This window comes from Octopus bimaculoides, chromosome 16 (genome assembly GCF_001194135.2).
Source record: "Octopus bimaculoides isolate UCB-OBI-ISO-001 chromosome 16, ASM119413v2, whole genome shotgun sequence".
In the NCBI taxonomy this organism is placed as follows: Eukaryota; Metazoa; Mollusca; class Cephalopoda; order Octopoda; family Octopodidae; genus Octopus; species Octopus bimaculoides.
This window is the reverse complement of record NC_068996.1, coordinates 25,638,746-25,652,538: the sequence shown is the minus strand read 5'-3', so window position 1 is coordinate 25,652,538 and position 13,793 is coordinate 25,638,746. Positions and strand designations below refer to the sequence as shown.

The 13,793-nt window shown below is 35.6% G+C and overlaps 1 protein-coding gene across 6 annotated transcripts in view; it reads right to left on the bottom strand.

The window, feature by feature from the left end:
* The window catches only part of LOC106870596 (serine/threonine-protein phosphatase 2A 56 kDa regulatory subunit delta isoform), a 120,177-nt gene extending 111,650 nt beyond the window's left edge, over nucleotides 1-8,527 (bottom strand). For 4 of the 6 annotated variants that reach the window (XM_052973627.1, XM_052973626.1, XM_052973628.1 and 1 more), the window contains exons 1-2: nucleotides 8,214-8,527; nucleotides 6,450-6,518 (exon numbers count right to left, since the gene is read on the bottom strand). In XM_052973627.1, the coding sequence (XP_052829587.1) occupies nucleotides 6,450-6,518; nucleotides 8,214-8,240 (96 nt within the window). In that variant the 5' untranslated portion in view covers nucleotides 8,241-8,527. Of the gene's footprint in view, nucleotides 1-6,449; nucleotides 6,519-7,150; nucleotides 7,215-8,213 lie in introns of all 6 variants that reach the window. The other 2 variants (XM_052973625.1, XM_052973624.1) reach the window with 2 other exon arrangements.
* Between the last annotated feature and the right edge of the window lie 5,266 nt (nucleotides 8,528-13,793).

Below are 13,793 nucleotides of genomic sequence, written 5' to 3'. Positions count from 1 at the left end.
GGGGGGGTCATGTACATGTGCTCATGAGTGAATGTATTTAAGAGTGAGTGTTTCTTTGACATCATGTGATAATAGTAAATGAATGTCACTATCATACAAGCAGTATCATTCATTTCCAGTATCCAGCAAAAAACATGTCCAACCTCAAGGAAATATTACCTTGTTTGAAAATTGGTGAAGGTTAGTAATGGGAAGCGCATCCATTTGTAGAAAAACTGCCTCATAATCTCCACTAGACCCATACAAGCATAGAGAAGATGATGGTGAATTTACTAATTCCTTTAAATTTGCAAGATTAACTGTTCATCATTGTGTTCTCTTCAACACTGTCGCATAAGGAATTTCCCATTATCAATCACCTTCCCTATTAATTCCAACTTTCAAGCTACATGTCAATATCACAACCCAACAATTCATTTTATATTTTTCGTAATATTCATTCACTTGCTCAACAACCTCAGCTTTTTTAACCCTTTTGATACCAACCCACCTAAGACTGCCCCTCATTCTATGATACAAATTTCTTGTTTTAAAGTGATCTAAGTAAAAATCTTCCAAAATTTCTCGATAATTTATGTTCCTTACACCAACTTAATGACAAAGTTATTTCACTAAATTCTCCATCATTTTCAAAATTAATTGAAACAAAGGCAGTACAGTTTAACAGAAATATGGTAACAAAAGGGTTAATCTATTCTAGTCCTCATATCTATCATCTTATGTCACAACTTCTGCTTCTAAGTCTTTGTTTTACAGTAATTATATACAACACATACATATCATTGCAAAATAAAAATCAAAAGTCACTAAATTCAGTTAATGAAAATTTCCCTCAACTGCTACAAAAGGTTAGATACAAACTAACAAAGTTATAGAGAGAGAAAAGAAAAAGAAAGTATAGGGAATAATGTAGTCATGTACATTAGCAGTATCCATTAATTAACATAATGATACATAAGACTTTTTCCTTTATTAGAGTGTGTTTATTCTAAGACAGTTTTAGTGTTTAAAATGACTTAAGGGAAGAAATGATAATGTCAGATCTCAGAACACTGGGTTTCACAGACAAGAATACGAAAGAACTAGCTGAATGCTGCCAATATGTTGTGTTGCAGGTCATTGTAACATGTGAGATAATTAAAACAATGATGCTAATGAACAAACATATTTCTCAAATACCCCACTTAGTCCATGTTTGAAATGACAAACTGCCTCCTCTTATACTACTTTCTAACATGTTTCAAACATCTGTCCATTATATAAACTTAATTTTGGAGACCAAAACAAAATTTTACAAAAATTATCCATTGCTTTTATATTTTACTTGTATACTAGAGGAAATGGTTTAAGATGGCTAGATTTAGTGCAGTTCTAGAGAAGAATGATTGGAGTGAGTGTAAGATATAGGCTTGGCTGTGCGGCTAAGGAGTTCCCTTCACAACCATGAGCTTCCAGGTTTGATCCTTGGGCAAACGACCTCTGCCATAGCCTTGATAGATGCATGGAAACTGTGCAGTCTTACAAGCACACATTCTAGCAAATATCTCTTACTAATGTATACTAGTGAAAGATGCGTGGAGATTATATATATATATATATATATATATATATATATATAATGTATGTATGTATAAATGAAAGAATGGGGGTGGGCTTGCCTTGACGCCATGTGATAGTTGTAAAGATGCCCCATAATTTACAATCTTCTATTGTCCAGACATGAGAAAATATTACTTAGTAACAGGTGAGAGTTGGCAACAGCAAGGGCATCCGGTCTGACCCATGCAAGCATGGAAACGTGGACATTAAAACAAGGATGAATGCATGAACTGAAAAACTGCTGCTTTACAATCAAATTCCCTTGAGATATATCCCCAGGTTACACTATCCCTCTCATCGCCAGAAATGCAGTGAACTTGTGGTTACAGTGAATCTGTAGCTAATAGCACTACCATTTGCAGATGGTGAATTAAAAAGAAAAAAAGATAAAACAAATATGAAAGCAGCACAAAATTCACAAGTTCAAACTACCGACACCCAATCTAACAGCATCATTTTGGCCCTTGGGTACCTATAGTAGTGTCTATTCTGTTGTAAACATCCAGGCCACATTTTCTGTCTAAGGCCAACTTCCTCAATTCCTCCCACCAGATTCAGAAGCTTTGAAAGAGATCATGAGTGTGAGCTAATCCTCCTCTGAGTAAACCATTAAAATTTAAAAAAAGACAAGAATAGTAGTAGAATAATTAAGGAATTATTGGGTTGAGGATTCATTTTCCAAAGGTGAAGTTGTTTTATTCTTTGAGGTAGTATAGAAGCTATCTTTATCTGGTGGATAGATCATCTCAAATAAGCAAAGCAATAACAAAAACAACAAACAATTAAGGAAAAAAGGTTATGTAATAGCATATTATCTGAGTTGATAGCAAGAAATTAGATGTTGCCAAAGCTTGAAATAAAGTAATTGGATCTCAAAAAAAAAGTAAGATGCCATTTTGATATACTGAAACTGCTTAGCAAATTCATTAAATGGATGCAAAAAAAAAACAAACAAAAACAACAATAGATGTTGGAAATTAAAAACTAAAGTTTAATTATACTGTACAGCAGTACTACCAGAGGAAACATGAATGTCAAACTTATTACATTAAAAGCTTTAATTTGCCAGTTTAAAAATTCACTCAGCATAAATTTGTGGCCTCTTAAACTCCTTTGATACAAATCTGCCCCAAACTTTCCCTGGTTCTGTGATACAGTCTTCCTGTTTTTAAAGTGATCTAAATTAAAACCTTCCATCAAAATTTCATGTTAATTTATATTCCAAACAACCAGCTTAATAACTAAGTTGTTTTACTAAATTCTTCATTATGCTAATAATGAATTAATTCAAACAAAGACTGTATTTCAACAGAAATATAGTAATGATAATGGTAACAAAAAGGGCTGAGTTAAGAAGTGAAATTTATAACAAAAATACAAAAGAATATTCCAAAAAAGAATTATGTTAGTCTGTAAGTAAATGTAAGTTCAGTTCCAACCTTAGGCATTCTCCCTTACATTTGCATCATGTGAAAAGTATAAGCACTCAGAAATTAGAACTAAGCTCAACTAGACCCTATTTTAGCCAAGGTTCAGTTGGAGTTAAACAGCATTGCAACTGATAACATTTTCAGGTATTACAATCACACTGTATTATTCATTCTACGTGGTTTCCAGACTATTAAATGTTTGGTGACTTGAATAAATCACATTCAATATCAAATCTTCAAAAATTGTAGCTACAATCTTTAAAACATTATCATTATAGTGAAATAAATAACTTACTAACTGAAACTTTTATTTTAAAATAGCTATACAAGAGAGAAAGATCATATAGAATTTACAATGGCTTTAAATTGTCTGGTGAAGTAAATCATAGTCTTGCACAAGATTTCTCTATATTTCACAGTAATCATGTTTGCCACTGAAAGAATGGCATAAAAATAACTAAATCAACATAATTCCAAGAACAATGGAATCTAGAAAACTGAATTATTATAAATTTTTTAAAATCTCTAGCCGAAATTCAAGTGTTTCACGTCTACAGAATAATGGAGTATTCCAAACTAACGTACAATATGACATGGTAGAGATTAACAGAAATAGAGGATAAAGATGAAATTGGATCATAGAAACAATACAAGAACCACCTTTTCTATCAGAAGACAAACAAATACATATAAACACACATCAAACATAGCAGTTACACTTTAAATCTCTCTTGATAACGTACAAAATGTGTAGGAATGTGTATGTGGGAGCAGACACTAACATAAAAATACACACAGATAACAATTAAATTAAATAAATATCTTCAGGATAAGCCATATCGATTAAACCCTTTGCTAAAAATACAAAGTATTTCTATACGAAAATTAACTAGACATAGAATTTTAAAATTATTCAGCTGCAACTGTTGCCTGACGCTATCTTAGACATTTCCCAGTTTTCTTTTCTTACAAACACGAAAAAATGCAACTGAAAAAATTCCGAGAATAGTCAAGAAGAAACTTTAACCTAAAAGAGAATCAGAATTTACAAATACTCGAAGATTTGTAGAGCGGCCAATTAAAAGCTAGTGTCAGAGGACAAAGATTGTATTTTGAAACAGTTCAAAAGACTGACAGAGTTCGATCTTGAATCAATATCAGGTATGCGCGTGTGTGACAGCGGCTCCTTCAAAATATAATAAAAAAAAAAACTGATGACAATTACCATATATATTAATTCAATACAAGTTATAATGGCTGGCGGCCAGTAATCACTAATATATGACTGACTGGCTGACTATAACGACGAGATTAAAGGTAGTGTTCTTCATATGCACAACTTTATTTACTATTGCAGTAAAATGAAATATAAAGTAACCTATTGAGATTGAAAATCGTATAATATCAATGCAGTGCAGTCATTTGTTCTCACAAGTGATTCTAAGAATGCAGTGAAGCACCCAGAAACTAGCAGTTCTCAGCAATTCTTCAATGGTTTTTATTATGAATTGATAGATTCGTTCCTACCCAGGAAGACAAGAGCCAAGTTATTAGAAAGTGAAAGTGACAGGTGTTTTCATTCATGAAGATCACATCTGCAACAAAGGCATGTGTTGTGTTTGGAACAGTTTTAAACACTGACAACACTGACATCACTTCAATAAACTATGACACGAATTAGGTGTAATGGGAACCAGGATATCAAATAGGATTCCTCCCTATCAACCAAGCTATCAACTTTCAGAACGAAAAGCAACACTTCAAAATAAAAAAAAATAAAACATTTTAACGTCCCGCTACATACATATATATTTCACTATCATAAAACAAAAATACAACCCTAATACTTTACGAAATTTATCAAACCTTATAAATATATATAACACCAGGAATTTAGTAGTGAAATGTCTACAAGGTTGATATGATGGGGAAAAAACATTAACAAAAATGTGAGCCTGGATAAATAAATAAATAGCAAGGTAGATTGTGATTGATATAAAGAGGAAATGAACTCGTGAAAATGTAAAACAAAATGGACAGCGCGTGTGTAAGTAAAAGCAATAATAAGCTATCTGCCCTGCCTCTTCCTTTTTCGAAGAGGCGCTTTGTTAGGAAAAAATGTCCAATGTTATCCTCTACAGTCGACCACCAAATCAGTTTTAATTCCAACGGCGTTTTCCTCACAGCAGCCTTTTGCAACACTTGCATTATCTATGGCTTGTGTGTGTGTGTGTGTGTGTGTATATATATATATATATATATATATACACACATATATATATATACAGATATGCCAAAAGGACATTAGTCATTATCATCAATACTATTATGTTGCTATGAAGTGGACAGAAAGGGGAGAATGATTCCTCAAATTATAACCACGATAAACAATTGGTAGATAAGAGGAAAACTGAAGAAAATGAAAATTTGAAAAAAAAATAAGATCTCTAGAATTGAGTCGTGTGTGTATGTGTATAAAATTTACATAAATGTATGTCTGTATGTAACATATACACATACACTCACAGATGTACGGAATAAACTATGTGTGTGTGTATGTATATATATCCCATCATGTCATATATTGAGAGAAAGTGACATATACATTACACACCTATCTATACATCTTTTACATTCATTATTTGTTTATTCTATAAGGATTCTTTCTGAAACAAGCCAGAAACTGACATGATGATAGAGAGAGAAGAAAAAAAGGAAATGGACAGTGAAGAAAGGATTAAAAAAAATTAAACATATTTAATAACTACTTTTTTTAAGTAATGCTTTTTTGTCAGTGCTTTAATAGTTAAAAATAACCGGGGTGTTCTGTTTCTTGTATATGTAGGTAGAATGTTTTTTTTTTTTTAATATTATGAAAATGAAGTATATAGGAGAAAGAAATGGTTTGTTGTTCTTTTCAGTGGTAGAAAGCGTTTACCGCCATGATAATCTATGGTAAGATGGCGGCGACTGACATCAGTTTCACACACACAAACATATATATGCATATACATACACACATACATATATCGTTGTATAAATGTATACATAATGTATACATATATACATACATTACACACAGGCCATCACTATACACAACAATCATGAGACGGTGACAAGTTGCTAAGAGGCAGCATTTGAGAATACCCATCAAAATTAAGTACATGATACATAAATACGTACGCATACTCACATTTTCAAGACAAAGTTAAGAAAGGGGACTGATACTCAGTCACTATGAAATATGTGTATATAAAAATGAATGTACATGCATGTATGTATAAATGTATGGTTATGTTTGTGAATATATGTATGATTATATATGTGTATGTGTGTACATATATGTATGGTTTCATACACACATTCTGTACATATCAGTCAAACATTAGTACAAAACAACTGACCAAAGCTTCATCTTACCTCACTCTCTGTATTTTCAGTACTTTCCTTCGCACTACCTTTCGCATTAGTCGTTTTCGCTGGTGTTTGCTGAAGAGGAAAAAAGTGGGGGGAAAAAAATGTCCGAATTAACATAAACGACATCATATAATTGTCAGTACAGGGATGAGATCCATGTAAGCATGCTTTCGTTAACAAGATTTCACTAGAGGCAGACAGAAAATTATTTGCGAGCACATTGATTAAAACAGAAATCAATGACTTAATACATTTAATACATGAATATGTTTATGTGTATCTGAGTATTATAATTATATTTGCCTTCCTATATATATACATATATATATATATGTATATATATATATATATATATATATGAAACACGTATTTCCGCATCACTTCGTGCTTAATGTCATATTTCAAATTTAATGAAATGCATGACAACACAGTTATTCACTCCCTAATTCTTCCATGATTTCATTGTTAATTTCTCAAAATTACAATGGAAAAAAGAAACGGAGACATGACATAGAAGACTGCAGCTATTATTATACATACAAATACATACAGATAGTGCATATTACTTATTAACAGAAATGGCTAGACTGGTTTTCTCAACTAGGAAATTGTCTCCAATTATATAACAAACTCCCCATAAATGAAAAGAACTTTGGTTAATAAATACAAATGGCCAAGTGAAATAGAAAGTAGGTAAGATTTACCATCTCTACTGATGGCATCTGCTTGCTTTCTGCTTCCGAATGGTTAATAAGTTGTAGTACATTACTGAAGGGGAGAAAAAGACTAATTACTTCCTACAAGCCAGGAAGACATACTATGTAGTTAATACAAACATGATAATATTGCAAAAGGAAAAAAGTCAAATGATGTTTTGCTGATAAATTAACAAAAGAGAGAAAAGCTGGCATCCTTTCGTAATAGTACACATGGTTTTAATTCTAGCTGTGCAAGATAGACAGACAAGATTCGGTATAAGACGGTAGACATAGCAGGAAATATTTCCATGGACAATTCATAAGAACGTATACATATACACATACTCACTTTCTCACTCTCTCTGTTTCTTTCTTTCTCTCTCTCTCTCTCTCTCTCCCACACATACATATATGCAGTATATTATGCGTGTGCGTATGTGTGTTATAGCTGAGCTAGAACAAATTATCAGACTTTAAAACAAAAATGGTTGTACGAGAGCAAGAAATAGATATGGTCATTGGATGAATGTAAGAAACTTTTATCTAAATTGTGACTGGAATGGAAATACCGACAATGAAGTCCGACAGACGATAATCTAAGGAAAATGTTATAATAGAAATGGACAGATTTTTTCCTCAGTTCGTCGATAATAAAATCATTTTTTAATTTGTTTTGCACAGGCACACAAATAAATACAAGCATATATATATATATACACACACACATATGTATGTATACCGTATACACATACATAAACAAAGATACATACAATTACAAACACAAATGAATAAACACGTACATTTATACAATACATATATATATATATATATATATATATACATATATATATACATACGTATACAAATACACACGTACTTATATATATGTGTGTGTATATATATATATATATATATATATATATATATATATGTGTGTGTGTGTGTGTGTATATATATATATATATATATATATACACATATATATATTTATGAAGCTTGTTAAGTGAATAGAAATTTAAAATAACTATGAAACAAAACAAAATGAAAACAACAAATAATTCCGGCTTACCTTTTCTTTTTTCGTTTTGTTAGGCATAATGGTATTGTCAGTGGTGTATTGAGAATACTCAAGACTGTCAAGTGATCTTTTTTTTTTTAATGGAAAAAATATCTCGTTTTATGTAATTCTCAATGTATTATTCACAATAAACAAAAAGTAAACACGCTAAATAAAATGCAAGTGAAAAAAAAAAGTAGACAATTTTAATGTAAGACTATCCTCTTCCTGCTTTGCAAAGTATCTATGGTTCGGAAGCAAGTAAAGAACTGCTATAGATACCAAGAGGTGGAGGGAAACATTACAATTAAAGGGATTCACGATTGGTTACTACGTCACGGAAACAGTGTAAACGTCACTACTTTAAGATTAAAATGTAATTTGCATATACCTTATTTCATTGGATTATCAAATTGTTTACGTAACTATTTTACGTAAACGTCATCGTTTCGTTTCTGATCTGAGTTGATATGTTTTTAATAGAAACATTTAAATAATTTTTTTCTCATTAAAAAAAAAATTTAATGACCATTTTCATCCTTTTTTTTATTCCCTTGAGAGAAATAAAACAAAACAAACAGAAGCACAGGCATAGTCGTGTGGGTGATTAAGAAGTTCGCTTCGTAACCACGTGTTTCCGGGTTCGATCCCACTGCAGAGCACTTAGAGCAAATGTCTACTGCAGACCCTCGGTTCACCAATATCTTATGATAGAAATTTTATATAAAGAAACCGCGTCTGACCGATTGTGCATGTGTGTGTGTGTGGATATGCATATAATTATCATCATTTTTTTAATGTGTGTTCTACATGCTGACATGGATTGAACTATTTGACAGGAGTTGGACAGCTGAAGGGCTACCCTAACTCCATTTGTCTGTTTTGACATGTTTTCTATGGCTGGATGCTCTTCCTAATACCAACCACCTTGCGGAGTGTACTGGGTGCTTTTTACATGACACTGGCAAGGATACTTTTACATGGCACTGACGTGGACGCTTTTACATAGCACTACCACGAGTACTTTTACATGGCACCAACAACTGCAAGCCAAGAAAACTAGGATCTCTTGGCTGAGACAGGGGTGTAGAGAACATGCATGTACAGGGCATTCCCCATGGGCTGAAAACAGACAAACTGTAGGCAAGAACTTAACTGTTGTCAAGCTAGTGAGCTGGTCCACAGAGAAGGGACTTCTGGTTACGTGGGACAGGAGTCTGGAGATTTAGATGGCCAATCATACTTACCTTCACAGTGTGAAGCTGATTGAAGTGAAATAAACAATACACTGACACTCTTATTCCAGATTACTTTCATGTATAGCTTAACTAAGCCATAACTGCTGAACCCAAAGTAGAAAATGCAAATATGACAAGTGGTCACACCGCTGCACTGAAGTGCCCACAATTCTGGTCAAAGCAGGCCAAAGTATGGTTCACACAGGTTGAAGTACAATTCAACATATGGAAGATCACCTCAGCCCTGATGAAGTATTCTTATGTAACAGCAGCACTGGATGAGGACACAGTAACAACAGTGCTCGTCATCCTAACCCAACTGCTGGCTACTCACAAATACGCTACTTTGAAACAGAGACTCATGGAAACATTCCAGCTTAGTGACCAAGAAGCAGCAGCCAGGATACTAGATGCGGAAGAATTAGACAATTCCAAGCCTTATGAGTTCATGCTGGCATTAGTGCCCTAACACCAGTGAGTCACTTTCATTTTGTTTAGGAAGTTATTCCTCCGTAAATTACCACCCCATGTCCAGGATCTCATAACTGAAATCGAGATCAAGGACCTGTGGCAGTTAGTGAAAGTGACTGACAAGCAATTTTTGTCTGGCAGGGTTACAATCAATGCCATAAGGTCAGCCCTGAGACAGAGTAAAGTTAAACAAGATGATTTGTGTTTCTATTACATGAGGTTTGGGACAAAAGCTACCAAGTGTAAGCAACCATGTAGCTTCAAATGTCCTTTGCCATCAGCAACTCCAAGGCCAACCACCACTGAACACTCTGGTGGCTAGCAAACATGATCAACTGCTCCTGTACATCCACGATCAGAACTCCAAATGACGATAGGAGCAGAAGTCAGGATGATCCCAGTATTAGCAAGGGACCTCTGTTATGGAAAGCAAGACCAACCTTTAACAGCCACCAATGGTTCCTCAATTGAGACGTAAGGTCACTGCATTCTCTCTCTCTCTCTCTCTCCAAATTGGCTCACTAGCATACATAATGGGCATTCACCTTTGCTGATGTCCATCAGTCCATTATTGATACAGACTTTCTTCAGGCACACTCACTGCTGGTCGATTTTTAGGAGAGACAACTTGTCAACAGCAGTATGTTTGCTGCTATTTCTCTTGCAACATCTGCACATGCTGCCCCTTGCATAGCAGCTGTCCCCCAGACCGAGAATGAATTCTCAAATCTTGTGGACCCCTGCAAATCCCACTACCCTGACATTCTCCAAACCTACAACCCATCATAGAATGAAGCACCATATCTCTACTACTGGCCCTCCAGTGCACAACTGCACTCATCAGCAATTACGAGACAAACTTGCTATTGCAAAGGCTGAGTTTGACAATATGGATGCTTTAGGCATCGTTCACTGATCAAGCAGTCCCTGGTGATCATCCCTGCATGTGGCACCAAAACCTAACGGAAGATAGCAGCTTTGCATAGATTATCACCATCTCAGTGCAAACATAATACCCAACCACTAGCCCATTGTGCACGTACAGAACTTCTCAGCCCAGCTAGCTAGGTGCTCAGGTTTCTTAAATGTCGATTTCATCTGAAGTTACTACCAAATACTGGTGCAAGGCAATGATGTATCTAAAACCACTGTGGTCACTGTTTTGGGACTGTATGAATTTCTACATACACCCTTTGGCCTAAAAAACACTGCACAATCCTTTCAATGCTTGAAGGACATTGTGTGCATTGGTCTCAATTTTGTCTTTGCGTAACTAGATGACATTCTTATAGCAAACCAAAGCGCAGAGCTACACAAAAAGCACCAAGTGACTCTTTTTGACAGACTGGGACAGTATGGTTTGGTTATGAATTTCACCAAGTGTGTCTTTGGTATTAAGGAAATTGACTTCCTAGGACATCAAATCACAGGTGCCAGTGCTACACCCCTGCCAGAGAAAGTGAAATCTATCCTATTCTTTCCACACACCACCACAAGCAAGGCTCTGCACCAATTTGTGGGGATGGTAAACATTTATCATTTCATCTCCTCTGCAGCAACCATGACAAAACCCCTATACAAAGCACTGTCAAAAGGGGGTTCAAAAAGATAGGTTGAGTGGGATAGTGCCTTCAAATACACAAAAGAAGCTCTGGCTAAAGCAACCATGCTTTCCCATGTCAATATGGACTGCATTCACAGTTGATGTCGTCAACACGTCTATTGGAGGTTTTTTGGAACCATAATCAACAATCAGTGGTGGCTTCTCGCCTTCTTCAATCAATAACTACAACCACTTGAACAGAAATACAGCACTTTTGACAGTGAACTACTAACTGTCTATCTAGATGTCTGCCATTTTCGCTATTTTCTTGAAGATTGCACTTTCACAGTGTTCACAGGCCACAAACCACTCGCCTTCACTATAAGCAAGCTGCCAGAGCCATGGTCTGCATGTCAGCAGTTATGGGCCATTTCTAAATACACTATGGGTATTCAACACATAACTAGAAAAAGCAACCCAGTCACTGACACACTTTCTTGAAACCCTACCTACCCTGACACTTACATAGCTTCAACAACAGAAGGTCTGGATTATTAAGCTATGACTGCATCCCAACTAACAGATGCCTACTGCATGACCATCATCTCCCATTCTTTGCAGGATGTTCACTTTGGTTTCACAAGAACAACCCTACATGACCAATCATCCCATTAGCTTGATGCCAGAAGGTCTTTGGTGTCATCCACAGGCTCTCCCACCTCATGTCAAGCAAATTCATCTGGCATGGTATGGTCAAGCAAACTGGGGAGTAGACCTAAACTTGTATCCCCTGACAACAAGCCAAAATCCATCAGCATACCCAAGCACCTCTCAGCAGCTCTGAACTCTCATAGGCGTGTTTCAGCCACATCAACATTGGGCTCATTGGCCCCCTACCACCTTCGTACTTACTGACTTTGGTGGACCGCTTCATTCATTGGCCTGAGATTATACCTCTCCACAACATGGAAACAAAAGAAATCAGCTGCACCTTCATCACAAACTTGGTCACTTGTTTCAGTGTTTCAGATAGCATCTCATCCCCTTCAGTCACCCTATGATGGCTCAGATGAGGTGTTACATCCAGGAGACAAATCATTTCAACTCCTAATTGGCAGATAACAAGACACAGTTTCCATCAATTGATTGAAACCAGCCCATTTTTATATTATCATCCCTGTCCAAGTTGCTCAACCACCAAACAAAGGTCGCTTTAGGCAAGTCACACCAACCCCTGACAATGAACAGTTGCCAAAGAGCAGACTGAGCACATGCACAGGCAGGGTGGTTAAAACACCTACCCTGTTCCAATGACATAGACAATTTTGTGGGAAGCTATATTTAGGGTACTATATTTAGGGCTGATAACAAACAAACTGTAGACAGGGACTTCCCTGTGGGCTAGCTAGAGAACTGGACTGCAGAGAAGGGACAATACACCAACACACTTTCATTCAGGATTATTTTTGTGTATAGCTTAGCTAAGCCATATGTTTTATGCATAGACAGCTACAATTTCACTTAGCTTGACATGTCTTCTCAAGTACAACACACTGCCAGAAGTCTCGGTCCCTTGTCATCTCCTCTGTGAGGCCCAACATCTGAAGATCCTTTCTCATTTCTTCCCCTTACATCTTCCTGAGTCTGCCCTTTCTACTGATACTCTCTAAAATTAGAGATCAGCATTTCTTGATGCAGGTGTCCTCATCCATATACCTGGTACCAAGAGGTTGGGAAGCAAACTTCTCACCACATAGCCACACCTGTGTGCATATGTACATGTATGCATAATATAAGTATGTATGCAAGCATTTGTGTATGTTCGTAAGAGATTTTTTTTTAAGTATTTTCCTTTGCAGAATTCAAGCTGGTCACTATCAAAGGGCAATGCTCTGTTTTTTAAGTCAAGATTGCTCTTGGAGTTTGTGATTACTTGAATTGGTGACTGCGCGCATATATATGTGGATAAGCTTTCACTCACAGCTGAGGGTGTCACAAGAGAATACAAGTGTATATGTATGCTTGATTATTGTTTATGTGTTATTTCTTTACTACCCACAAAGGGACAAACAAGGACAGACAAACGGATTAAGTCGATTATATCGACCCCAGTGCATAACTGGTACTTATTTAATCGACCCCGAAAGGATGAAGGGCAAAGTCGACCTTGAGTGGAATTTAAACTCAGAATGTAGTGGCAGATGAAATACCGCACAGCATTTTGCCCGGCATGCTAACGTTTCTGCCAACTCACTGCCTTCTGTTTATTGTTTATGTGTGCATTCATATGTATAAGTATACATGCATCTATCTATCTATCTATATATATATGTATATATA